The following is a 26,935-nucleotide window of genomic DNA, read 5'->3' as shown; positions in this document are numbered from 1 at the left end:
GTCCCACTACATGCAGGCAATGTGGAAGAACTGTGGAGTGACTTACAAGTTCTCAACTGCCTACCATCCACAGACAAATGGATTGGTAGAGAGGTTTAACCCGCGCAATGAAGAGCATGATAGGTATTTTAGAAGAACCTCTTGGAAGAAAGTGGGACCTTCTACTGCCATGCCTTCCATTTGCTTATAGAGATGTCCCTCAGGAGGGAGTTGGATTTAGTCCCTTTGAGCTTCTCTGTGGCCATCCAGTTAGAGGTCCATTGGCCCGAATTAAGGAGGGGTTGGAGAGTGCCCTGTGAGAGTGAGAGTGAGTGAGTGAGTGAGTGAGCGAGCGAGCGAGCGAGTGAGTGAGTGAGTCACTGACTATGTGATAGGTCTACGGACGAGAATGTCACACATGATGGCAGAAGTATCAGATAAATTAAAAGTAGGTCAGGCTCTGGTGAAGCATATGCATGACCAGAAGGCCAACATGGTTAAGTTTATTCAAGACCAGCAAGTTTTAGTTATGGTTCCTACAAGGCAGAGGGCCTTACAGGACAAATGGATACTACCCTTCAAGGTTGTGGGTAAACTTGGAGAGGTCAACTATCTTGTGGACTTACGCAATACTAAGGAGGCTTCCAGAGTCTTTCACACCAACCGTCTAAAAGCTTATGTCTCAAGGCCAGAAGTAGGAGCTTTGCTTTTAGGGTCAGCTCAAGAAGGGGAGAGTGAACCTCTACCTGACCTACTTAGAGGACAGCCTTTAAATGTGAAGATAGAAGGAGTCAATGGGCCTCATTACGACCCTGGCGGTAATCCGCCGTCATTACCGCCATGGCGTAATGAACGTTAACGCCGTGGGACGATGGCGTAAAGTGCGCCACATTACGACCCATCGCGCACGAGCATTACGCCATGGCGGTAATGTAAACAGCGCCATGGCGGTAATGCCCCCAAAACGGCACCTACCGGCATCGTATGCGGCGCAAGGTGCACCACCGCCACCGCCGTACATAGCGGTGACCGTAGTTAGCGGTCACCGCAATTAGCGTTGACCGTAGATAAGCGGAACCGGAAGTAGCGTCACCGCGGCGGAACGGGAAAGAGCACGGCGGCCATCTTTAAAAACACAATCCATTGCCATCCTCCGAAACCACTGGACATCCGAGCCTGAGACCCCGCCAATACCGGCTTCAACCTTCTACCTGCAGGAAGATGCCTAAAGTTTTGAAAAAAGCCTGTGACCACCAGCGGCAAGACCGCTTCTCCAGAGAGGAGCTCACCATTCTAGCGGAGACCCTACAGGAGAACGCTGCAGTGGTATTCTCCAACCAACTGACAAGACCGGCCATAACCAAGAAGAAGGCCATATGGGCACTGGTAGCTCAGCGGGTCAGTGCCGTGGGAACGACACCCCGCAATGTCAAACAGTGCCGCAAGCGGTGGGACGATCTCCGGCTCAGAGTCAGGAGCATACTATCAGCCAACATGAACCTGGCAATGGCAACTGGGGGAGGATCGGAGTCCCCTATAAAATTGCAGCCATGGGAGGAAATCTGTGCCTCCACAATCGGAATGCAGAGCATTGAAGGAGTAGGAGGAATGGAGAGAGGAGCCCCGACATCGGGCGATGCAGGTAGGTGGCTCAAATCAAGGCATGCAAATCTCACCTAAGTCCATTCATGTGAAGTACAATGTTGGCCCATAGTGTGAATGCAACACATCAGCAGGAGACTGCCCACAGATACATCCGATCTGCACCCTGTACACATGCAGCATGCACACCCTAACTGCAGGCACCCACATACCTCCATGCTACTTCCACACAAAAGGGAGTCAACTTTTTTCCCCTGCATGAAATGTGCCACATGTACTAACTGATGAGATGCCAGTCGCCACAATGCCCGGCCAATGTCCGCAGACCCATCAATAACACTCTCCCTCCTCTGTCCCACCACAGGCTCAAATTCCGACCTTGAGGAAGAGGACACCACAGCCTCCACACCCACCAAGAGGGCCAGGCCAACTGTGCCAACGCCACAACCCTCCACCTCTGTCGTCCCGAGGAAAACACCACAGCAGGCAAAATCCATGCAAGGGAAACAGGACAGGGCACAGACAGCCACCCCAGCAGGCAGTACAGCAGCAGCAGCAGCAGCAGCAGACATCACACCAATCATGCCCACAGAAGCCACAGCCTCTGCTGCAAGCAGCACACTTGGGGAGACTGCTGCCATTGCTGCCTCCTCCGATAGTGAAGCAGGGACCTTTGAGGAGAGTGATGTCAGGAGCCCCACAGGCCACCCTCATTCCCCCTACCTGTCCCTAAGCAGCCCGCATGTGGATGCCACACAGGGTCAGCCAGAGGATGACGATTGGCCAGCCACTCCATCCCCGCTGCAGGGGCAGATCAGCCCAATGGGAATGCCACTGCCATTAGCCATGGCCCAGAATCCCAACCATTCTCTGGAGGCGATTGCCACCCGGCAGCAGCAACTTTCCTCGCTGCTCGAAGAACATGTTGCTGAATGTGGGGGGTCAAGTGCAGCAATGGATAAATGTGCTGAGACTGTGAAGGCAGCTATAGAGTCGTCCACAAAGGACATCTGCGCGGAACTAGCTGCTGTGCGGCACGCCATCACTGACCTTGTGCAGACAATACGGGCCATGCGTCCAAATGAGCAGGCAGGATCCTCCTCGGTTGCCAGCTCGACACCGAGCAGCCCCATCCGCCGATCGGGGAGGAACCTCCGCAGCACAGGCAGGGGTGCCCCGGGGGCCAGTGGAGGGGGCTGCCAATAGTGGCCGGACAGTGTAGGAATCCTACTACTGACACTGCTGCACAGACCAACTCACACCTTTGTTGGGATTCCAGGGGGGGGGGAGGGTGGAGGGGGGAGTGGGTGTGTTGGGGTGTGCAGGGGGGTGGCGGGGTGGTGTGTTGGGGAGTTAAGGGGGGAGTTTGGGGGGGGTGTGTGCAGGGGGGAGGTGGGAGGTGGGAGGGGGTGTGTTGGGGTGTGCAGGGGGGTGGCGGGGTGGTGTGTTGGGGAGTTAAGGGGGGAGTTTGGGGGGGGGGGTGTGCAGGGGGGAGGTGGGAGGTGGGAGGGGGTGTGACACGACAGTACATAGTTCAAATACAATTTATTCGTTTTACAAAAGGAAACGTGTGGACATTTTCATTGCGTATGTGTGCTTTATTGGTGTCCAGTCCTCAGTGTGCATGCCCCAGAGTCACACAGTGCCCCAAGTGCTGTCTCCATGCGATGAACACCAGCCGTGTGTGCTAGAAGCAGTGGTTGATGATACTTTGGCGCATGGCACGCCCCTCCTGTGCATCGCCTCCTCCATGTGGTGGCGCCCCTTCTGCACCCTCCTCATCCTCATCCTCATCGTCAGGTGGTTGCAGTTCTGCGTCAGGGGGCAGGGGCACATTCCGTCTGACGCACATATTGTGCAGCATGACACATGCCATGACGATCTTTGCCACCTTCTCATGGCCATACAGGAGTGCCCCACCAGACCTGCTGAGGCTTCGGAACCGTGCCTTCAGGAGGCCGAATGTCTGCTCTATGACCACACGAGTACGTGTATGTGCACGGTTGTAGTCCTCCTCGTGCTGGTTCTGCGGGTTCCGGACTGGCGTGAGGAGCCACCTCTTCAGGGGGTAGGCTGCATCACCTGTATGTAGGCGAGAATGTATGTGTCAGTCATGTTGTCTGTCCAGGAACATGATGTCCCACCATGGCTGGCATGGAACTGTTACCTTGGCTCACTTCTACATGCACTAATTGATTCACACTATGCAACCAGTATATGCCCATTGCTGCCATGGCCTGTTTAGCATGCCATCACCCTATGTATGCAGAGGGGTTTAGTGCATTGTGAGTGGCCTTCCTCTGTATCCGTTCTCTGTGTTACTCACAGCCAGGTGGAGTATGCATCATCCCCCCCCCCCCTTTCAGCCAGGTGGAGTATGCATCATCCCCCCCCCCCTTTCAGCCAGGTGGAGTATGCATCATCCCCCCCCCCCTTTCAGCCAGGTGGAGTATGCATCATCCCCCCCCCCCTTTCTGCCAGGTGGAGTATGCACTGGTACGTCATTCCCATGCCCACTTCCATGACATAGCACTCACCGAGTAGCCAGGATCTTGGGCCTGCATGTCGCTCCATGTAGCGTGGTATTGTGGAGTTCCTCAGGATCATGGAATCATGGGTTGATCCGGGGAATCGGGCACAACAATGTGTGATGATCTTGTTGGAGTCACAGACCATTTGCACGTTGATAGAGTGGAACTGTTTCCGGTTGCGGTACGGTACCTCCATGGCACGTGGAACCACCAATTCCACATGGGTGCAGTCGATGGCACCAATGCAACCGGGTATGCTGGCTAGTGCATGGAAACCCACTTTGGTGTTTGCAATCTCCTGGGCAGTCCGTGGTAATGAGATGTGGTCGTCTGTGTGCTTGAGGAGGGCATCGAGCACTTGGATGAGTGTTCGTGAGAATAATGGTTGTGAAATGCCATGCAGGTGCCCCACTGTGTGCTGGTAGGTGCCTGTGGCCAGGAAGTGGAGTACAGCCACTACCTTCAGTAGGGGGGGGATGGCGGTTGGACTTTCTATCATGCTGACGATGTCGTTGTGTGTCATGTCTACGATGGCGGTGATGGTGTCCCTGTCCAAACGGTACAGGGTGTGGATCTGCTCAGCAGTGAGGTTGTTTGGATTGGCTCTGATGCGTGGGATTGGGGGCTGCCTGCGTGGTGGCACTGGCTGTGCTGGTGGGGCTTGCTGGGCCTGCCTTGCCCTCCTTCTCCTCCTGCGTCTCCTCTGTGCTGCCTGTTGTTGTTGTTGTTGCTGTTGCTGTTGTAGTAGCACATGCATTGCTATCAGGTCCTCCAGCCCCAACATTGCTAGTCGTATTGGCATCATTGTGGAGTGTGACTGGGTGTGGGTAGGGGTGGGGTGTGCTCTTTTTATACTCCCCTGAGTCTGTATTGCCTTCACCTGTGCTGTTTCTGTGCACCTGTGGCAGCTGCATTCACTTGAATTGGCCCTTTACGGTTGGTTCGCGATGGCGTTATTTGCACCATGGCGGTAAGGTACTTAGCGGCCTCAATGATGGCGTTAGGTGCATGTCCGCTTGGGTCGGCATTTGCGTGCCTTTCCGCCATGGCGATAAGTACGGTGTGGGCGGTCGCGTGCGCGCACCCTTAGCGCAGTTTGCGGCAGCGTTAACTACGATGCCGCTATTGGCATCGTAGTTAACGGTCACGGGTCATGATCGGACCTGGCGGAAAACGATGGCGGTAAGCATTTACCGCCATCGTTTTTCGCTTAGCGCCAGGGTCGTAATGAGGCCAAATCTCTCTTCTAATCTGACACTGTCAGATTATGTAAGAACTTACATAAAGAAAGAGGTCAACAAGATGCTTTATCTCGGGGTAATAGAGCCATCTACCAGTCCATGGTCTAGTCCAATAGTACTTGTGCCAAAGGCACGATCCAAGGAGTTGAGATTATTTGTAGACGAAAGAGCTCTTAATGCAGTCACAAAGACTGATGCCGATGACATTGCAGTGTTCAGCCATACTTGGAAAGAAAATGTTGACCACTTAGGATATGTTTTGCAGGCTCTGGAGCAGGCCCATCTGACCATAAAGGCAAGTAAGTGTCAAATTGGTCAGAGTAAAGTGGTACCTTGGACATGAGGTAGGAGGGGTGAAATCACCTAACAAAGTACAAGTTGGACAAAACTGGGCCACCCCTAGTACTCAAATCCAAGTGAGAGCCTTCCTAGGCCTCACTGGTTACTATAGGAACTTCATAGAGAACTATGGGACCATAGCTTCTCCCTTGAATGTAATCTCCTTACCCAAATTTCCCAAAAAGGTCAGATGGAATGAGGAGTGCACTCAAGCATTTGAAGGTCTTGAGAAAGCCCTTCGTCAATCTCTAGTCTTAAGAGCTGCTGACTACCACCAACCCTTCATTGTGCAAACAGATGCTTCCAATACAGGTATAGGTACAGTTCTGAGTCAGCTGGATGAGAAAGGTAAGGAGAACCCCATTTGCTTCATCATCAGGAAGCTGAAGGAACCTGAAACAATGTGGGCAACCATTGAAAGAGTATGTTCTGCTATTGTGTGGTCACTGAAGAAGTTTAGGCCATACTAGTATGGATCTACTTCAGACTGACCACCAACCCTTGAGATGGTTGATGCAAATGAAAGGTGAAAACCCTAAACTATTGAGATGGTCAATTAGCCTGCAAGGTTTTGATTTTACCATTGAACAAAGGTCTGGGTGTCACCACCAAAATACTGATGGTCTCTCCAGACCGACTGGAGTAAGGAGATTCATCCAGGAGTGGATTAAATCCTCCTGTCCCTCAGCTTGCGGGGGGATGAGTGTTAGGGAGCATTCACAGAAATCTGCTAATTTCCCTTACCTTTTGAGACCCCCAGCAACTTTGCTGGATTTCTAGGACTTTAATTTTCACCTGGAAAGAGTGTGAGCCTTTTTTCTCACTTTTTCATGTATTTTGATGTGTGTTTTACTTTTTGTGTTCTTTGGATATGGAGTTTTTAGACAAACTCCATAGGCATAATCTTTTTCTTGTGTGTCACACAGCACCTTCAGTGCAGTGGAACAGGGATGTCTTTCAGACTTCCCAAGGTTGAAATACCTTCTCTGGGACTGACTACTGTCTCCCAGTGCATTAAAGTTAAATTGACTTTGCTATTCTTTTTAAATTCATAGACCCAGCACAAACAATCTTGCTATAGAGTGCTGGAGGGGTTGCCTAGTATCCCCTATGTCTAAACACTCACGCAACTGTCAAATGTTACCCTTTCCTCTTGAAATGGCTGGTAAAAGTGGTTTTTGAACAAACTACCATGATTTTTCCAGACCGCGAACACTAGTAGCTAAAAATCAGGTCAGCAATATTTTTCAATATGGCGCCCAAGACCCCTTTATGAAAACAGACTCCGGACATCTTTTTGTTGCCGTTTCTTTTAGGAAAGGTCCTTCTAGTATTTGCCTCTGCACGCCAAACCAGGTTTGGTCCTGTTGTTTGTTGGCCTTTGGTGGGCTTCAGTGCTAAAGCTCTCCTCTGGCACGTGAGTGTCTGGGGTGGACTGGATGTGAGGTAAGTGCCCAAACAAAATTCCCTGTGCTTAGTCTCCTAGGAGACCCAGATGCACTCTGGCCTGATTGGCTGGCTGACTGTCCAGCAAGGACAGCCACCCTGCTGGGTGAGTAACAGCTACGTTGGAATGAATGGGGGAAAACTGTTTAAAAGCAGATCTCTGGGACTTGGAACGCAGGTGTCGACCACTGGAACGAAGGAACAGAAGACGAGCTGAAAGTAGACGACAGCTGCAACTCCTGAACTGTTGGTTTTCCCGGTGTGGCCCTGCTTTAGGTCCGAATTGCCTGAAACTCCCTCGACAGAGAAGCCCTTCAAGGAGGACTTCTTCCCTTGAGCTGGTGGGAACAACCAACTCGCAAGCCACCTGGAAACCGTCTCCATACTGGTCAAATTGTCATCAGAGTGCTGTTGAAAACCAGATAGCCAGTGAGAAGGATACCAGTTTGTGGACTTTAAGGCACTCACACCTTAAAACCGATGTTTAGCCAAGCTTGTGGCTTCTTTCCTGGGCAGTGCAGTAACCTCCCGACGTCCTCCTTCTTGCTCCCACGACAGAAGCTTGGGACCTATGAGATCTGCATGAACTGCCAGAAACAACTGCCTCAGCTACAGATTTTCTTCATCCATAAGGTACTTTGGAGTCTTGTTCGCTCCTAAACCGACCTATAACTCTTTTTCGTGCAAACTATTTCCAAGAACATTGGCAAAGACTTAACCGTTTACTACCAGAACTGTGCTACCCTATCCAAGACACTAAACCATTGACTTTGGCCCAGGCCTATTGAATTGAATTGCTCGTTGTAGTGAACCGAAACTATTTGCCCTGCCTATGAAAGTAACTGTGTTTTGATTCTTATAACCTTTGTCTTTCTACCCCTTTTGAAAGTTACTGGAGTGCCATTTTGCTCCCACTTCAGGGGAGCATAACTAGTTCAGAAACGTATTGGTTTAGTATTGTAGTGTATTGGTGTGTGATATTAAGCTGCTTATTACTAGTTGAATGTTTTCTAACTAAATGTGTAAATAAATGTATATTCTTTTACCAAGAAATCTTGATTAAGTGTTTGTTTGAACTACTATGATTGTTAGTCCTTTGTGTAACATCTTGTACTGCACACATCCCTCTTGAGATAAGTCTGGATGTTCAGCCTCTGCTACCACATAACTGTGTAGTACAGGCTACAGATTGTGCTTATACCTGTAGTCTTAATTGTGTGTAGAGTTCCCAAAGGGTACTGCATGTAATTCTGTCTAACATTAGGCAGAGACTTGATCTTTAATGTATCCTACACCTCTCGGCATGTAGGAAGCCTGTGCAGAGGCTTGGGCTCTAATGCATCCGACACCCCTCTGCATGCAGGAAGCCTGTGCAGAGGCTTGAGCTTTAATGTATTCCCTGCTTCTCTGCATGCAGGTAGCATGTGCAGAGGATTGATCTTTAATGTATTTAACACCTGTCTGCATGCAGGAAGGCTGTGGAGAGGCTTGCGCTCTAATGTATCCCACACATGTCTGCATGCAGGTAACATGTGTAGAGGCTTGGCTTTTAATGTATCCCACACCTATCTTCATGCAGGAAGCATGTGCAGGGACGTACTCTTAATGTATCCCCCACCCGTCTCATCTACATGCAGGAAGCATGTGCAGAGGCTTCACCTTTAAAGTATCCCACACCTGTCTGCATGCAGGAAGCATGTGCAGAGGCTTTACAACTCAGGCGTTAAGGGTTAACGCCGTCGTTAACCCTTAACACCTGATTCCGATTTTAACGGCTGCTTCTAGCAGCCGTTAAAATCCATGGCGCTAAACCGCATTGGTGCTAATTACGCCACCCCCACTCCCATTATGCCCTATGGGGCAAAAATGGGAATGGGGAAGGGTAAAATGGGAAATGGGGATTTACCGCCCCACTCACCTTGGAATGGGGCGGTAAATCCGCCATCCACCAAGGTGTAAACGTAGTTTACACCATGGTGGTAAAGTTGGCGTACTTACCGCCTGGGTCGTAATGACCCCATTTGACTTTAATGTATTACTGCCTGCATGCAGGAAGCATGTGCATGAGCTTGACCTTTAATGTATTCCCCACCTCTCTGCAGGCAGGACACATGTGCAGAGGCTTGACCTCTAATGTATCCCACAACTGTCTGCATCTAGGAAGCATGTGAAGAATCTTGACCTTTAAAGTTTTCCCCACCTCTCTGCATGCAAGAAGCATGTGCAAAGGCTTCATCTTTAATGACATCTCTCTGCATGAAGGAAGCATGTGCAGAGGCTGGATCTTTAATGTAACACAGACTTCTGTGCATGCGGGAAGCATGTGAAGAAGCTTGGGCTCTAAGGTATTACACACCTATGCACACGCAGGTAGCAATTGCACAGGCTTTTACTTTTATGTATCCCACACCAGCCTGCATGCAGGAAGCCTGTGCAGAGGCTTGGGCTCTAATGTACCCCACACCTCTCTGCATGCAGGTATCATGTACAGAGACTTGGGCTCTAATGTAGCCCACCCCTCTCTGCATGCAGGAAGCATGTGCACAGGCTTGGGCTCTAATGTATCCCACCCCTCTCTGCATGCAGGTAGCATGTGCAGAGGCATATGCTTTAATGTATCTCATGTCTTTTTGCATTCAGGAAGCAAGTGCAGAGGCTTGGGCTCTACTGTATCCCACACCTATGAACATGCAGTTAGCAGGCACAAATGCTTGGTCTTCAATTTATCCTACAACTCTCTGCATGCCGGAAGCATGAGCAGAAGCTTGATATTTAATGGAGCACAGACCTCTCTGCATGCAGGAAGCATTTGAAGAGGCTTGGGCTCTAAGGTATCACGCACCTATGCACATGCAGGTAGCAATTGGACAGGCTTGGGCTTTAATGTATCCCACCCCTGTCTGCATACAGGAAGCCTGTGCAGAGGCTTGGGCTCTAATGTACCCCACACCTCTCTGAATGCAGGTATCATGTACAGAGGCTTGGGCTCTAATGTATCCCACCCCTTTCTGCATGCAGGAAGCATGTGCAGAGGCTTGGGCTCTAATGTATCCCACCCCTCTCTGCATGCAGGAAGCATGTGCAGAGGCTTGGGCTCTAATGTTTCCCACACTTCTCTGCATGCAGGAAGCATGTGCAGAGGCTTTTGATTAAATATAGCCCACGCCTCTCTGTATGCAGGATGCAAGTACAGGAGGCTTGGCTATAATGTATCCCACACCTTTTTACATGAAGGTAGCATGTGCAGAGACCTGACCTTAATGCATCCTACACTTCTCTGCATGCAGGAAGCATGTGCACAGTCTTGGATCTAATGTATCCCACACCTCTGCACTTGCCCATAGCATGTGCAGAGGCTTGATCTTTAATGTGTTTCCCACCTCTCTGCATGCAGGAAGCATGTGCAGGGGCCTGGGCTCTAATATATCCCACACCTGTCTTCATGCAGGAAGCATGTGCAGAGGCGTGATCTTTAATGTATTTCACAACTGTCTGCATGCAGGAAGCCTGTGCAGAGGCTTGATCTTTAATGTATTCCACACCGGTATGCATGCCGGAAGCATGTGTAGAGGCTTGGGATTTAATGTATCCCACACTTGTCTGCATGCAGGTAGCATGTGCTCAGGCTTTGGCTTTAATGTATCCCACACGTCTCTGCATGCAGGAAGCATGTGAAGGGGTGTGGGCTCCAATGTATCCCACACCTATGTACATTCAGGAAGCGTGTGTGGAGGCTTGATCTTTAATATGTCCAACACCTCTCTGCATGCAGGGAGCATGTGCAGAGGTGTGGGCATTAATGTGTCCAAAACACTCAGCATTCAGGAAGAAGCCTGAGCAGAGGCCTGTGCTCTAATGTATCCCACACCTCTATGCATGCAGGTAGCATGTGCAGAGGTTTGATCCTTAATGTATTCCCCACTTCTCTGCATGCAGGAAGCTTGTGCAGAGGCCTGGGCTCTAATCTATCCAACACCAGTCTGCATGCAGGTATCCTGTGCAGAGGCTTGATCTTTAATGTAGCCCACACCTCTCTACATGCAGGAAGCATGTGAAGGGGCGTGGGCTCCAATGTATTCCACACCTGTCTGCTTGCAGGAAGCATGTGCAGAGGCTTGATCTTTAATGTATCCAACACCTCTCTGCATGCAGGTAGCATGTTCAGAGGCTTAGACTTTAATGTATCCCACACCTGTCTGCATGCAGGAAGCCTGTGCAGAGGCTTAGGCTTCAATGTATCCAACACCTCTCTGCATGCAGGTAGCATGTTCAGAGGCTTAGACTTTAATGTATCCCACACCTGTCTGCATGCAGGAAGCATGTGCACAGGCTTGGGCTCTAATGGATCCCACACCTCTCTTGCATGCAGGTAGCATGTTCAGAGGTTTGGGTTTTAATGTATCCTCTACCAATCTGCAAGCAGGCAGCTTGTGCTGTGGCTTTGGTTCGAATGTATCCCCCAACCCTCTGCATGCAGGAAGCATGTCCAGAGGCTTGATCTTTTTTGACACCTCTCAGCATGCAGAAGGTTTGTGCATAGCTTGAGCTCTAATGTATCCCACACCTCTTTGCATGCAGGTACCAGGTGCAGATGCTTGATCTTTAATGTATTCCACACCTCTCTGCATGCAGGAAGCATATGCAGGGGCTATGACTCTAATTTATCCTGCACGTATATACATGCAGGAAGCCTGCACAGAGGCTTGATCTTTAATGCATCCTACACTTCTCTGCATGCAGGATACATGTGCAGAGGCCTGGGGGCTCTGATGTATCCCACACCTCTCTGCATGCAGGAAGCATGTGCAAGGACTTGGACTTTAATATATCCTGCACTTCTCTGCATGCAGGAAGCATGTGCAGAGACTTATAATGTATTCCACACCTGTCTGCATGCAGGAAGCCTGTGCAGAGGTTGGATCTTTAATATATTCCACACTTGGTCTCTAATGTATTCCACACCTGTCTGCATGCAGGAAGCCTGTGCAGAGGTTGGATCTTTAATATATTCCACACTTGGTCTCTAATGTATCCCACACCTCTCTGTATGCATGAAGCAAGTGCAGAGGCTTCCGTTTTAATGTATCCCTCATACCTTTGCATGCAGGAAACATGTGAAGAGGCTTGGGTTTTAAAGTATCCTCTGCCCCTCTGCATGCAGGGAGCTCGTGCAGTGGCTTTGGCTCGAATGTGGGGGATACCCCCCACCTCTCTGTATTGCGGAAGCATGTGCATGGGCTTGGACTTTAATGTATCACATATGCAGGGGCTTTGACTCTAATATACCCTACACCTATACACATGCAGGAAGGCTGCACAGAGGCTTGATCTTTAATTTATCCTTTACCTCGCTATCTGTAAAAACAGACTACGGTCTACTTTTTTCACCATTTCTTTTATGAAAGGACCTTCTTGTGTTTAACTCTGCGCGCCAAACCAGTTTTGGTCCCTTTGTTCGTTGACCTTTGGTGGGCTTCAGTGCTGAAGCCCTCCTCTGGCGTCAGGGTGTCTGGGGTGTACAGGATGTGGGTGAGGTGCCGAAACTCCCTGTGCTTAGTCTCCTAGGAGACCTGAATGCACTCTGGCGTGATTGGCCGGCTGGCTGTCCGACAAGGACAGCCACCCTGCTGTGTGAGTGACAGCCAGGCTGGAATGAATGGGGGAAAACGGTCTAAAAGCAGGTCTCTGGGACTTGTAAAGCAGAGTCGACCACTGGAACGAAAGAACCGAAGACGAGCTGAAGGAAGAGGACTGCTGCAACTCCAGTACGACCAGTGAAGCCCTGCTGTAGGTCTGAATTGCCTGAAACTCCATCGACAGAGAAGCCCTTCAAGGTTAACTTCTTCCCTTGATTTTGGTGGGACCAACCAACTCACAAGCTGCCTGAAAATCGTCCCCTCCTGGTCGAATTTTCTGCAGATTGCTGTGGAAAACCAGATAGCTAGTTGGAAGGATACCAGTTTGTGGTCTTTAAGGCACCCACACCTTAAACCGACGTTTGAGCCAAGCTTGTGGCCTCTTCCCTGGGCAGTGCAGGAATTTCCCGACATCCTCCTCCTTGTCCCCATGACTGAAGCTCAGGAACAGCGAGATCTGCTCGAATTGCCAGGAACAACTGCCTCAGCTACAGCTCTTCTTCATTGAAAAGGTACTGTGCAAACGCGGTCAGGAAATCTATACGGCCATCGCGAAATTTTGCGGAACCTTCGCTCAACTTCGAAGGCTTGTCCTTCCCTAAACATTTGTCAAACTTTTCGCCTGAAAAATCTGTGGCAAAGACTTAACCATTATCTACCAGAACTGTGCTATCCTATACAAAGACTCTGAACCATTGACTTTGGGCCCGGCCTATTGAGAAGAATTGCTGGTTGTAGTTAACTGAAATCATTTGCCCTGCCTATGAATGTATTTGGGTCTGCTTTTCTTATAAGCTTGTATTTTTACCCCCTTTTCAAGTAACTGAAGTGCCATTTGCTGCCACTTTAGGGGAGCTGAACTTGTTCAGTAACATCTTGGTGGTGTTATTGTAGTGTATTAGTGTGTGATATTGAGCTGCTCTTACTAGTGGAATATTTTCCAACTGTGTAAATAAATGTATATTCTTTTACCAAGAAACCTTGAATCTGAGTGTATTTGAATCACTGTATTAGTTGGTCCTTTGTGTAACTTGTTCTACTGCTCACTGAACTCTTGAGATAAGTCTGCCTGCTCAGCCATCGCTACCACATTACTGTGTAGTACAGGCTTGTACCAAAGGTGAAATTGTACTGACACGTGTAGTATTAATTGCATGTAGGGGTCCCATAAATGAAATAATTTCTTTCCTGAAGGCTGGGTGACCTCAAAAAGAAACTATTTCCCCCCACCCTATGACATGGAGGCCTCCAGATCCTCTGGCATGACAGGAACAAGTGTTCCTTCTGCAAGGAGCTGGAGACCTCATTCCCTGCACCAAGGATTCAAAAGGCATGAAAAGGTATTTTGTGTAAATGTGTGTATGTGCGTGTGTACTTGTATATAATGTAATGTATGTGAATGAATGAGTGCATGATGTATGAATGGCTGTCTAAGTGTACGTGTGCAAGTGTGTGGTGAAAGAGTGCACATGTAAATGTATGGGTGTGCATGTGTGTGGTTAATGGTGTATGAATGTGTGCGTGCTTGTGTTTAATGTCTGGATTACTTATTGGTAAGCTTTATTACTTCTAGCCCTTCTCTTCCTTGTCCAGTACTTGTGTATGAGACACACACACGTACTGGGATGAGGTAAAGGGATGTGGCGGTAATGCCTAGCTTGGTAGGCAGTGAAAAAGTCGAAAACATTATGTCGAAAGATAATGTAAAAAAAAAAGATGTTGAAAAAAAACATAACTAATGTTTTATTTTTTTTATTTACATGTTTTTTTTGGGTTCCGCGAGTAAAAAAAAGGGGTAAAACAAAAACAAAAATTTTAAAAGGGGGGTTAGGGGGAACCCCCCATTTCGGACAAAAAGCAATTAAAAATAGACCCATTTTTTCTTTTTACTTTTTTTTCTCAACATTATGACTTTTGACATAATGTCATTCGAATTTATCACTATAAACCGCCTAGCTTAGTTACATGAAATCTTCATAATTCCTAGTCTGACTCTTCCTCGTCCGAATATGTATCTACAAGGTCAGGTGCCACAAACCTAAGTACTGGGATGAGGAAGACGGACGTGGAGGTAATTCTGAGCCGAAGAGCTGATTTTGGGGTAGATGGTGGGAAGGAGAGGCGACATGTAATGGGTGGGGTGGTGCGGGAGTTGTGCACTAAATCATAATGGTCATCCATGTACAGGCTATGCAGGCATAATATGTGTTATTAGTAGCTAGAGTGGCATTTTGGTGCATCAGTGTAGTCACTTCTTACTGTGGCTTGACTTTCCTTTTACTGGGTAATTCCATAATGGGTGATGGGGCCCATTTATGTATTCATTTATTTATTGTTTAAATATGTGTATGCTTGTGTTATGAGTGGGTGTATGATGATGGTTGCCCGTGTGAATGAGTGAGTGCATGCATGTGTGTGTTTGTGCTGGTCTGTGGAGCTGATTTTGGTGAGTGGGGGGGGGACGGGCTCTACAACAAAGGCAATTTAAAAATGCTTTTGTTGCACAATACACCCTCCCCAATTGAATCAGCTCCACAGATGCTGTGGGGCCCAAGGGATAGGGGATGTTATTTTTGTTGTTGTTGTTACTGGGCATCTATGATAGATGTCTAGACAAAGATACCATGCCTAACCCCTGGGCCCCCCAGCATCTCGCATACACACATAATCACGTTGATTATGTGCTTGTGTTAGGTGCAAGGGGTCCCAGGCGAAAGGGATGGTATGCCTAACCCCTGGGCCTCCCAGCACCTCGAAGACACACATAATCAAATTGATTGTGTGCATGTTTTAGGTGCTGTGGGGCCCAGGGGGCAGGCATGGGCATTTTTTATTGGCAATCTTTGATAACGTAAGCATGATAAGTGTTATTATGTGGCTGGAATGTCATTTTGGTGCAGCCAGTCTAGCCATGTGTTACTGTGGCATGACATTTTGTATTGGCTAACTTTGATAAAGCAAGCATGATGAGTTTTATTATGTGGCTGGAATGTCATTTTGGTGCAGCTGGTCTAGCGATTTCTTAATGTTGCATGACATGTTCTATTGGGTATCTTTGATAAAGCAAGCATGATAAGTGTTATTATATGGCTGGAATGTCGTTTTGGTGCAGCCAGTCTAGCCATGTGTTACTGTGGAATGACATTTTGTATTGGCTAACTTTGATAAAGCAAGCATGATAAGTTTTATTATGTGGCTGGAATGTCATTTTGGTGCAGCTGGTCTAGCGATTTCTTACTGTAGCATGACATTTGTATTGACATCTTCCATAACGCAAACATGATACGTGTATTATGTAGTTAGACTGGCATTTTAATGCAGGTAGTCTAGCCATTTCTTATTGTGGTATGACATTGAATTGAGCATCTTTGATAAAGCAAGCATGATAAGTGTTACTATGCAGTTAGACTGGTATTTTGGTGCAGCCAGTATGGCTATATTTTCAAACGGTGGCATGCATTTTGATAAAGCCAACAAGAGTATGCTGTGGGGGTACTGGTATATATTGGCAGATCCAGCGTGGACATATTTTCTTATATTATCATTACTGGTATTATGCATACTTGCCAACCCTACCGATTTAGGCGGTAGGATACCGCTTTTTAAGCAGTCCTACCGCCTACCGATTTTTTTACACCAAATACCGATTTTTTTGGTAAACATTTTTTTTTTTTTTTACATTTTTTTTTTTTGCCCACGCCAGCTCGGCGGAGTCTTTCAAGGGCTCCGCCGAGCTGGCGTTCCAGGAGAATGCCCGGCATGCAGGCTTTTAATGTCATAGGCACCCACGGCGGTGGGCTAAAGCGCCCCTCCGCCGCGGGTGCCTTTGGCAAAAGGCGCCATTAGTCCCCCACCACGCCAGCTTGGTGGAGTCTTTCAAGGACTTCCCCGAGCTGGCGTAGCGGGAGAAGGCGTGGCATGCAGGCTGTTAATGTCAAAGGCACCCACGGCAGTGGGCTAAAAGCGCCCCTCCGCTGCAGGTGCCTTTGGCAAAAGGCGCCATTAGCCCCCCACCACGCCAACTCGGGGGAGTCTTTCAAGGACTTCCCCGAGCTGGTGTAGCGGGAGAAGGTGCGGCATGCAGGCTGTTAATGTCAAAGGCACCCACGGCGGTGGGCTAAAAGCGCCCCTCCACCGCGGGTGCCTTTGGCAAAAGGCACCATTAGCCCCCCACCACGCCAACTCGGGGGAGTCTTTCAAGGACTTCCCCGAGCTGGCGTAGCGGGAGAAGGCGCGGCATGCAGGCTGTTAATGTCAAAGTCACCCACGGCGGTGGGCTAAAAGCGCCCCTCCGCCGCGGGTGCTTTTGGCAAAAGGCGCCATTAGCCCCCCACCACGCCAACTCGGGGGAGTCTTTCAAGTACTTCCCTGAGCTGGCGTAGCGGGAGAAGGTGCAGCATGCAGGCTTTTAATGTCGAAGGCACCCACGGCGGTGGGCTAAAAGCGCCCCTCCACCGCGGGTGCCTTTTGGCCAAAGGCTCCATTAGCCCCCCACCACGCCAGCTCGGGGGAGTCTTTCAAGGACTTCCCCGAGCTGGCGTAGCGGGAGAAGGCGCAGCATGCAGGCCTTTGATGTAAAAGGCGCCCACGGCGGTGGGCTAAGGGCGCCCCTCCGCCGCGAGTGCCTTTCACAAAAGGCGCCATTAGCCCCCCACCACGTCAACTCCGGTGAGTCTTTCAAGGGCTCCCCCGAGCTGGCGTGATGGCAGAAGGCGTGGCAGGCGCCTCATTGTCATTGAATGCACCCGCGGCGGCGAGCTCATTCAATGACAATGGGCTGCTGACGCGCCCTATTCCTATCATTACCTCCTCGCCTGACTATTTTTGAAACTTTAAGATTCCTACAGATTTTTGGTCACAGAATGTTGGCATGTATGATTATGTGCAAAGCAAGCATCAGTATGTTTTTATGTGGTAATACTGGCATATATTTGTGCAGCTAGTATGGAAATGTATGGGCACAGCCAGAGTGAAAATGTTAATATACTTGCACATATTGTGAGAAAAGGCATCATAAAAATATGTTGAAGAAATGCTCCTGTACACGTTGGTAACTTGCATCTTTTTGATTTCTTTGCATGGGTTACCCTACAAAACCAACAGCAAACTGTTTGCCTTTTTACCCAACGTTTTGGAGAAAATAAAAGTGTGCTGTAAAATGCACAATATTAACCAATTTCTTTTTTTTTTAATGTGTGGGGGGAGACCCCTTGTGACTCCCTCCCCCCTTTATTGGTTCAGGCTCCCTTGCTATGCCATATTTGGGGAAAATATGTATGCCCCTCTGTTAGGCAGAAACCTGTGCAGTTCCCTCTGGGACCACTGCAAAAGATTTAAGACTACAGGTGTTTGGCAGTAAACAAACTTGGTAGCAGTCTGGATCACACAGATTCACTTGGTAGCTGTGGCTGAGCAGTCAGACTTCCCTCAAGAAGAGTTAGGCAGTATACAGAGTATTCACAATAGGTCAAAAGAACATAGTAGAACAAGTAAACACTGACCAGAGCTTGGTGTAAAAGAGATCTCATTATTTATTTAAAACCACATCTAGTAAAACACACAGGCACTAATGTTAAGCAGTTCAAAAACACGGTCACTAAAAGATTTATACTCCCTTAAAAGAATATTAGACAAGCCCCACTTATTTTCAGACAGCGGTGAGCGCTTACTGCAGATGGCACTCTAATAATTTGTTTTAAAAAGTGAGAGAAAAGCAGAGTATAATTTGAAACAGATCCCAACACTTTCACAAGAACACAACAAGAGAGGAAGGCAAAGTAAAACCGTGAAGTTAGAGTTCAGAAGGCCGGATCCACTTTAAGAGGATCAGAACGAAATGTGTCCAAGGTCACACGGTTGAAGTGCACAAAAGTCTTGAAAAGGTTCAGAAAGAGTTGGACCAAAAGAAAGGGACCAGTTAGATGGTCAAGGCGGCCAGCCCAGTCCAGAAGGTTAAGGGATTATTATTACCTTGTAGCAATCTTTAGAAAGGGAGGCCTGGCGGACACGGTACCTTAAAGTGGTGAGAATACTCCAGCGGGGGCAGTTGTTCCTGGCAGCGGATGCAAGTTGGCGCTTCGTCCGGGGGAAGAGAGGATCTCGTCCGGGAGGAAGACAGGAGTCCGTTGCACTGCCAGGGAAGAAACCAGCCGCGGAGTTCTCAGGTAAAAGGAGCGGTCCTTTTATTTGCGGTCCAGTGGTAAGTGGCTATCCAGTTGCCGGGGTGCTTGGCACGGGCAATTCGACCACAAGACGTCCTGGGATGCGAGGAAAAGAAGGTAAACTGGTTGTGCCCACCAGTCAGGGCAAGAAGCCTCTCCAGCCGGGAGATCTTCTCTGTCATCGGGAAATGGTGAGTCGGTTCCGCAGGGCTCCACCGGTGGTGTCGTGGTGGTAGGTCGGCTCAGCTTCTCCCTCGTCGGATTCCCAGGTCCTGTGGGGACTTCTGAAGTTGCAGTCCCCAAAGCCCTGCTTTTATGCAGCACACCCCCATTCACTCAGCCTAGCTGTCAATCAAACATGCTAAGTGGTGAGCCGGCCGGCTCACCACTTGGGCCAATCACACAAGAGTGCGACTTGAGTTACCAAGGTAACTCAGTCCAGGGTGCCTAAACCCCCTCCCACACCCCCTGTGGTACCCTGACAGAGTGGCACCACTTTTGGAGTCTTCTGTGGAGAAGCCCGCCAAAAAGTGGAACAAAGGGCTCGACTTGGGTTGGAGTCACAGAAGAGAACACAAACGCCATTTTAGAATCGAGTTCTGGCAACAAATACCAACCGGTGAACTAATATTAAATAAATAAACAGGCGGTATGTTCGAGGCTATGAGAATTAAATAATTAAAGTTGGTAGCCTCGAACAATGGGAACATCCCATAGGGATATATTCGCCGTCGAATATAAAAAGTAGTATCCACTGCCACCAGCCAAAACTCGATCAGGAGGGATGGAGACGTGCCCCCTCAACTAACAGACCCCGGGGCAATCGAATTGCCCCGACCAGTACGTCCACAATATGATGGTTTGTACCGGTTTCTGTTAATAATTTGGGACTAGTAAAGCCAATGGTGACTTTACATGCCCTGGGAGACAGTAGTCAGTCCCAGGTTATGGAGTCTATGGTGGGGTGTCGCTATGACACCCTTGTGTTACTGCACGGAGGGTGCTGTGTAACACACATAGTAAAAACACATGAGACCCTGTGGAGTAAAGGACCCCATAGCCCATAAAACACATTAACAGTCAAAGGAACACCATCAATCATGTCCAAGAGTGGGAGAAAAAGAGTCTCACTCTTGGCAGGAGAAATAACAAACTCCAGAAATCCAGCAAAGCTGCTGGGGGACTCACTAGGTTAGGAAATTCAGCCTAAAGAGAGAATTCTCCCTAACACCCTCCACTTAAATTCACCAGCCCCCACTGCTTTTTCTTACTGTGGCATTGTATATCTTTCTGGGCATATGTGATAACATAACCATGATAATTGTTTTTGCTTCAACTGGCATTTTGGTGCAACCAGTCTGGGTGTGTATGTCTTTATGTGGCATGGCATGTGTTACTGTAATATGTTTATCAAAATAAAACATGCCATGCCACATTAAGACATTGTTTAGCCAGTTGGATATGATTTCTCCGGCCGGCCTATACTACCACGCTTGCACAAAATCCAAAACATGCAAGTCACCAACAGTGCTCAGGAACATTAATGCTTTAATTAATTTAATACTTTGATATTAAAAATGCCATAGCACAATGAAATCATAGTGTATAGGATAAGGCAGGGAACCCTCTTTTTTTTCTACAGAGGGGGTCATCGTTGAAGGAACCGCGGCCACCCCGCATCTTAGATAGAAACTCGTTCTCATCTTACACAACCTGGGACTCAATCTGCTAACCAGACCAGAGACCTCCTGTCCTAATATTGGACAAAACCACCTGCCAGCGACTCACCCAGATTCTGGCCTCAGAGAAAATAACCACGTTAGCCATGACGCTTCAACTACCCTAGGTGCCTGGCACTTTACCAACCTCATCAAAAATCCCCCAGTCCTGAAGACAGTCCGGTGCAATCACCAGCAGGTCCCACACCTTTCATCCGCTGGTTTTTTCCATCTACTCACCGTACCAGAAACACCTGAACTCTGTGTGTGTCGACAAGTTTTTCATACTGCTATAACATTAGCAGTATATGTAATCATAATCACTATTGTTGTACTAACCCACCTATGCATACAATTACTGCATAATTGTGTACATACAAATTGTTTTTCTTGTGCCAAGGATGGCATACTTTACCTTTCGACTCTTGTAAAGGTCTTTTACTTGTGTAAACCTAATAAATCTAATTTTTTCAATGTTTAAAAGAGATATATATATCCTTTCGTGTTTATGTTATGAGCTAATCGATATGTGCTAAATTAGCTCCACTGTGTCCTCTTAAAAAGCATCCTACTGAAAGCGTCAATGACTAGGGTAGCTGTTGACTCCAATTCCTTTCATAATTGTTGCCTTACCCTCTGGAGTCAAGCCCCCTTAGAAAAAAAAGAGGGTTCCCTGCCTTATCCTATACACTATGATTTCATTGTGCCATGGCATTTTTAATATCAAAGTATTAAATTAATTAAAGCATTAATGTTCCTGAGCACTGTTGGTGACTTGCATGTTTTGGATTTTGTGCAAGCGTGGTAGTATAGGCCGGCCCAGAGTGCGGCGTAACCTGTGATTAGTTGCAAGCCTTGGGGGGGGGAGCACCTCAGCATGGCTCGTAGGGTGGCCCCAAATGTTGTGCTATGCAACGGCACAGGCTGTAATCCGCACTGGTAGGCTGCATGCAGGGTTTGAACCCTGTGATTAATAAACCAAGGGAGAGGAGGGCACACCAAAAGCAATGACAACAGTGTACTCGTCTCTCCTTGTGTTTCTTCATAAGAGACACCAATTCCCTCAGGCAGCTTTTTAACTCCTCATAGCAGAGTAGTTAAAGGGCTGTCTGCAGGTCGGCACCTCTGATTGGGAAACAAAATGAGATGCAGAGGCACTGTTATATTACTTATGGTGCTCCCGTGTTTCCTGCTTTCTTAGCAGAAGTCGAAATGTAGTGTTACGCCCACCTCTTAGCGACAGAAATTGATGAACACCCGAGGGTCTGATACTTGTTAGGTAAAGATGAGTTATGGGTGCAGGGGAGAAAAGGCAGCTCAGGCACAAAAAATTTCTACTGTGAATCAAGAGAAGAGTAGTGTCCTAAGAGTTGGACACACCCGTCCCCTTTTAAGTGTTCAGACGTGAATATATTCACACCAAGGTTTCTTGTCAGAATAAAACAAAGAAACCTTGGTGTACATATATTCACCCCTGAACACTTAAAGCATATCTCAGTGTTTTGGGTGTGCAGGGGACGGGAGTGCCCAACACGTAGGACACTATTCTTCTCTTGATTCTTGGCAGAAGTGCCGCCCCTCACAGGCAGCCCTTTAACAATGCGGTTCTGTGGAGTCCTAGGGCAGCCTGGGGGAGCTGGCTCATCAAGGAGTAGGGTGGGGTGGGGGGGGGGCGTCGATGACCCAGTTCAGGAGCACTTTTTAGCGATGGCCAAGGCTCTGCCTCCACTGGAGAAGACATGCTGCTGTACGTCCCAGAATCCACTAGTTCCAGAACAACCCACTATGTTTTTTTGGTATGAAGCATTCTACTGGCTTTCCTGCCTTAGAGACTGCACAGGTCATGAATAGGCGGCCAGACCGGCTCCCACTTTTGAATAATGGGATCACACGTGTGCCGTTATCTTCGAGTCATATGTAAAACAGAGACATGTGCAGTGTTTCTACCACTAATAGCAAACCGTGTCCTTTTAGGGAGTAGGATCCTGCTGGGCAGGGCCAGGATAACATTCCCTCCAGGAATGGCAAGGCATTCTCCTGCCATCCTTCGGGGCAGAATGCCATGTTCAGGGATCTGGCGCCCTACGTTCATGGGTCCCCAAACCTTCTGTAGGATCCCTTGTTTTTTTATGTCGCCGGAGGGACTTCAGCTGAAGGCCACTGCCACAGCGGCGCTGTTTCTGGTGTGTGGCCCTCAGGAGCCCATGTGGCTCCCAGGGAAGTGGTCCACGGGGGAATTCTGTTGCAATGAAAGTGTGTTGTGGAGCAGGCCTGGGGCAGCCGTGATTTGAGTTCAGCAGGGGCGTAGCCAAACCTATCGCATTTGAGGCCTGTGGTGGGTGACACTCCCAAATGTATTGCTCCTTTAAGGGGAATGAGGCCCTCCCCTGTGTCTTGCCCTTTTCACATGGACCCAAGCCAATAAAAGGACCCTCTGCAGACGTGCACCAGAACTGCTGCAGACTCCCAAGAGGAACGACTGAGTCCATGTCTCATTTATGGAGGCCTGCAGGCCCATACGTGGAAGCACAGGCCTGCATGCCCCGAAGTCGTGGGACCCTCGTGCTAGCACGGTGGCAGAGGACCACATGGACAGGGGCATGGCTCGCTCTGCCCCCTCCAGATGGTGCTGGTGTCCCATAGCACCATGGGGCCTGCTGGATGTTCATAGCAGGCCCCAACCCCCCACAGGCACTGGGCCTCCAGAGTGCTGATGTCCATAGCACCACTGGGGCCTACTTCATGTCCATAGTAGGCCCCAACCCCCCACAGGCACTGGGCCTCCAGAGTGCTGATGTCCATAGCACCACTGGGGCCTGCTTCATGTCCATAGTAGGCCCCAACCCCACACAGGCACTGGGCCTCCAGAGTGCTGATGTCCATAGCACCACTGGGGCCTGCTGGATGTTCATAGCAGGCCCCAACCCCCCACAGGCACTGGGCCTCCAGAGTGCTGATGTCCATAGCACCACTGGGGCCTGCTTCATGTCCATTGTAGGCCCCAACCCCACACAGGCACTGGGCCTCCAGAGTGCTGATGTCCATAGCACCACTGGGGCCTGCTGGATGTTCATAGCAGGCCCCAACCCCCCACAGGCACTGGGCCTCCAGAGTGCTGGTGTCCATAGCACCACTGGGGCCTACTTCATGTCCATAGTAGGCCCCAACCCCACACAGGCACTGGGCCTCCAGAGTGCTGATGTCCATAGCACCACTGGGGCCTGCTGGATGTTCATAGCAGGCCCCAACCCCCCACAGGCACTGGGCCTCCAGAGTGCTGATGTCCATAGCACCACTGGGGCCTGCTTCATGTCCATAGTAGGCCCCAACCCCACACAGGCACTGGGCCTCCAGAGTGCTGATGTCCATAGCACCACTGGGGCCTGCTGGATGTTCATAGCAGGCCCCAACCCCCCACAGGCACTGGGCCTCCAGAGTGCTGGTGTCCATAGCACCACTGGGGCCTACTTCATGTCCATAGTAGGCCCCAACCCCACACAGGCACTGGGCCTCCAGAGTGCTGATGTCCATAGCACCACTGGGGCCTGCTGGATGTTCATAGCAGGCCCCAACCCCCCACAGGCACTGGGCCTCCAGAGTGCTGGTGTCCATAGCACCACTGGGGCCTACTTCATGTTCATAGCAGGCCCCAACCCCCCACAGGCACTGGGCCTCCAGAGTGCTGATGTCCATAGCACCACTGGGGCCTACTTCATGTCCATAGTAGGCCCCAACCCCACACAGGCACTGGGCCTCCAGAGTGCTGATGTCCATAGCACCACTGGGGCCTGCTGGATGTTCATAGCAGGCCCCAACCCCCCACAGGCACTGGGCCTCCAGAGTGCTGGTGTCCATAGCACCACTGGGGCCTACTTCATGTTCATAGCAGGCCCCAACCCCCCACAGGCACTGGGCCTCCAGAGTGCTGGTGTCCATAGCAGCACTGGGGCCTACTTCATGTCCATAGTAGGCCCCAACCCCACACAGGCACTGGGCCTCCAGAGTGCTGATGTCCATAGTAGGCCCTCGGTAACAAGGGCAATGCGCCAGTATGGGAGCCACAGGGGCCCTGACGCGTTGTTTAAGCCCTGCTTCTGGCTATTTCACGTTGGGCTCTCATTTTCACTATGTAGAAGGCCATGGGGCAGAGCCACCTTGGCGGCTTTGCCGATGTAGGCGAACCCTGAGCCTTTAAAGGCACCCGCAGTTTGTGATTAAACAATTGTAGACTGGCCTAAACTTGCCAATCTAGATGCAGTGGGGGTGGGCCAGTGTGTCTGGTGGTTTTTAGAGCAAGCCTTTTTGGCTGGCGGCCAAAATCTTGTGTGCCGACCAGGGCGGCAGAAATCTTGTGGAGGGCTCTTGTCTTGCCTCAACACCCTAGAGTAGGGTATAGCAAGTGTCAACACCCTACAGCAGAGCATAGCAAAGTGTCAACACCGTAGAGTAGAGCATAGCAAAGTGTCAACACCCTACAGCAGAGCATAGAAAAGTGTCAACACACTAGAGTAGAGCATAGCAAAGTGTCAACACCCTACAGCAGAGCATAGCAAAGTGTCAACACCCTACAGCAGAGCATAGCAAAGTGTCAACACCCTAGAGTAGAGCATAGCAAAGTGTCAACACCCTACAGCAGAGCATAGCAAAGTGTCAACACGCTAGAGTAGAGCATAACAAAGTGTCAACACCCTACAGCAGAGCATAGCAAAGTGTCAACACCCTAGAGTAGAACATAGCAAAGTGTCAAAACCCTACAGCAGAGAATAGCAAAGTGTCAACACCCTAGAGTAGAGCATAGCAAAGTGTCAACACCCTACAGCAGAGCATAGCAAAGTGTCAACACCCTACAGCAGAGCATAGCAAAGTGTCAACACCCTAGAGTAGAGCATAGCAAAGTGTCAACACGCTACAGCAGAGCATAGCAAAGTGTCAACACCCTACAGCAGAGCATAGCAAAGTGTCAACACCCTACAGCAGAACTTAGCAAAGTGTCAACACCCTAGAGTAGAGCATAGCAAAGTGTCAACACGCTACAGCAGAGCATAGCAAAGTGTCAACACCCTACAGCAGAGCATAGCAAAGTGTCAACACTCTAGAGTAGAGCATAGCAAAGTGTCAACACCCTACAGCAGAGCATAGCAAAGTGTCAACACCATAGAGTATGGCATAGCAAAGTGTGAACACCCTACAGCAGAGCATAGCAAAGTGTCAACACCCTAGAGTAGAGCATAGCAAAGTGTCAACACCCTACAGCAGAGCGCAGCAGTGTCAACACCCTACAGCAGAGCAAAGTGTATTACTGATAAGAAGGGTCCTGCACAGTGCAGCGCCCAGAGGCCTCTCGGGCTGTGTGCGATGCACACAGGGCAAACACCAGTATTTACAATGGACTCCTGCGGAATCCGCCTGCCTTTAGCTGGAGTAAAAGGCTGGTGGTTTCCATACGACGCTGGCGGATTTCGACGCTGGCGTAGAGGAAGCCGGTGGTGGAAGCGGCACTTCCGTTCCACGCCCCCCGCCACCCTCCACCATATACATGAATGAAAATGTGTTGGGCTATAAAAAAACATGCGTAGCTGTTTTACACCTGGATTTTGCACATTGTTTCACGCTATGCTATAATAAACATGCCTCCCCGCGCACCCCCATACACTAAATACCACTAGATCAGGGGATGGCAGATCAGAGGGGATCCCCCCACTTTTACCTTCGCTGATTGGCGGAGATCCATTTCTTTGGCGCGTGAAACAGGTTTGGAAATGTCTTTCCAGCTCGGGCCTGTAGTGTTTGAGGAATAACTTGTGCAGTATTTCTTAAATATTGCAGGCCCCCACCAGCAGCGCGTGGTGCATCATGGGAGCAGAAGCTGAGGTCACTCCCTGCAGTGTAGGCAGCACCACATTTCACAGAGTGACCCCTTAGAGGTATTTACCTGCGTTCCTTGGACAGGAGTCTCTACAGGTGCGCCTGGGCCTCCGTCTCTGCGAGCAGCTTGTGAGAGAGCACACAGCACTTCTCCTTATAAGCTCCAGAGACAGCTTCTGCTATTTGACGGCCATCAGATAGCAACGTCCTGCACCACTTCCTCTCCCCCCCACCTCAGGTGACCGCCCAGCACAGCCCATGACCACTGTATAAACACGTTGCGAAAGCCACGAGGCCTGGCCGTGTTCTGTGCCAGCTGCGCAGTCGCACCAGCCTCATGAGTTGGTTTTGGGTGCCCAGCACCAGCCGGGTGGTCTTATGGCGTCAGGCCTTGTCTTGCTAGCGACCTTCCAGGGT

At 49.5% G+C, this 26,935-nt stretch overlaps 2 protein-coding genes across 2 annotated transcripts in view; one reads left to right on the top strand and one right to left on the bottom strand.

The window, feature by feature from the left end:
• Positions 1-26,661, bottom strand: part of LOC138498115 (uncharacterized) — a 116,694-nt gene extending 90,033 nt beyond the window's left edge. The window contains exon 1 of the mRNA XM_069621973.1: positions 26,586-26,661. The gene's annotated coding sequence lies outside the window, so the exon portion shown is untranslated. The remainder of the gene's footprint in view (positions 1-26,585) is intronic.
• LOC138498715 (uncharacterized) lies at positions 1,249-2,831 on the top strand. The gene is made up of 2 exons (XM_069622357.1): positions 1,249-1,621; positions 1,946-2,831. The coding sequence occupies exons 1-2, from the start codon at positions 1,474-1,476 to the stop codon at positions 2,785-2,787; spliced, it is 990 nt and encodes a 329-aa protein (XP_069478458.1). The 5' UTR covers positions 1,249-1,473; the 3' UTR covers positions 2,788-2,831.
• Positions 26,662-26,935: the final 274 nt, after the last annotated feature.

This window comes from Ambystoma mexicanum, chromosome 5q (genome assembly GCF_040938575.1).
Source record: "Ambystoma mexicanum isolate Mex_15411 chromosome 5q, UKY_AmexF1_1, whole genome shotgun sequence".
In the NCBI taxonomy this organism is placed as follows: domain Eukaryota; kingdom Metazoa; phylum Chordata; class Amphibia; order Caudata; family Ambystomatidae; genus Ambystoma; species Ambystoma mexicanum.
This window is presented reverse-complemented; position numbering and strand designations above follow the sequence as displayed.

Coding starts and splice junctions, on each gene's coding strand:
- LOC138498715 (XM_069622357.1), top strand. CDS start 1,474: ATGAACCTGGCAATGGCAACTGGGGGAGGATCGGAGTCCCCTATAAAA. Junction 1,622..1,945: donor CCCGACATCGGGCGATGCAG/GTAGGTGGCTCA, acceptor GTCCCACCACAG/GCTCAAATTCCGACCTTGAG.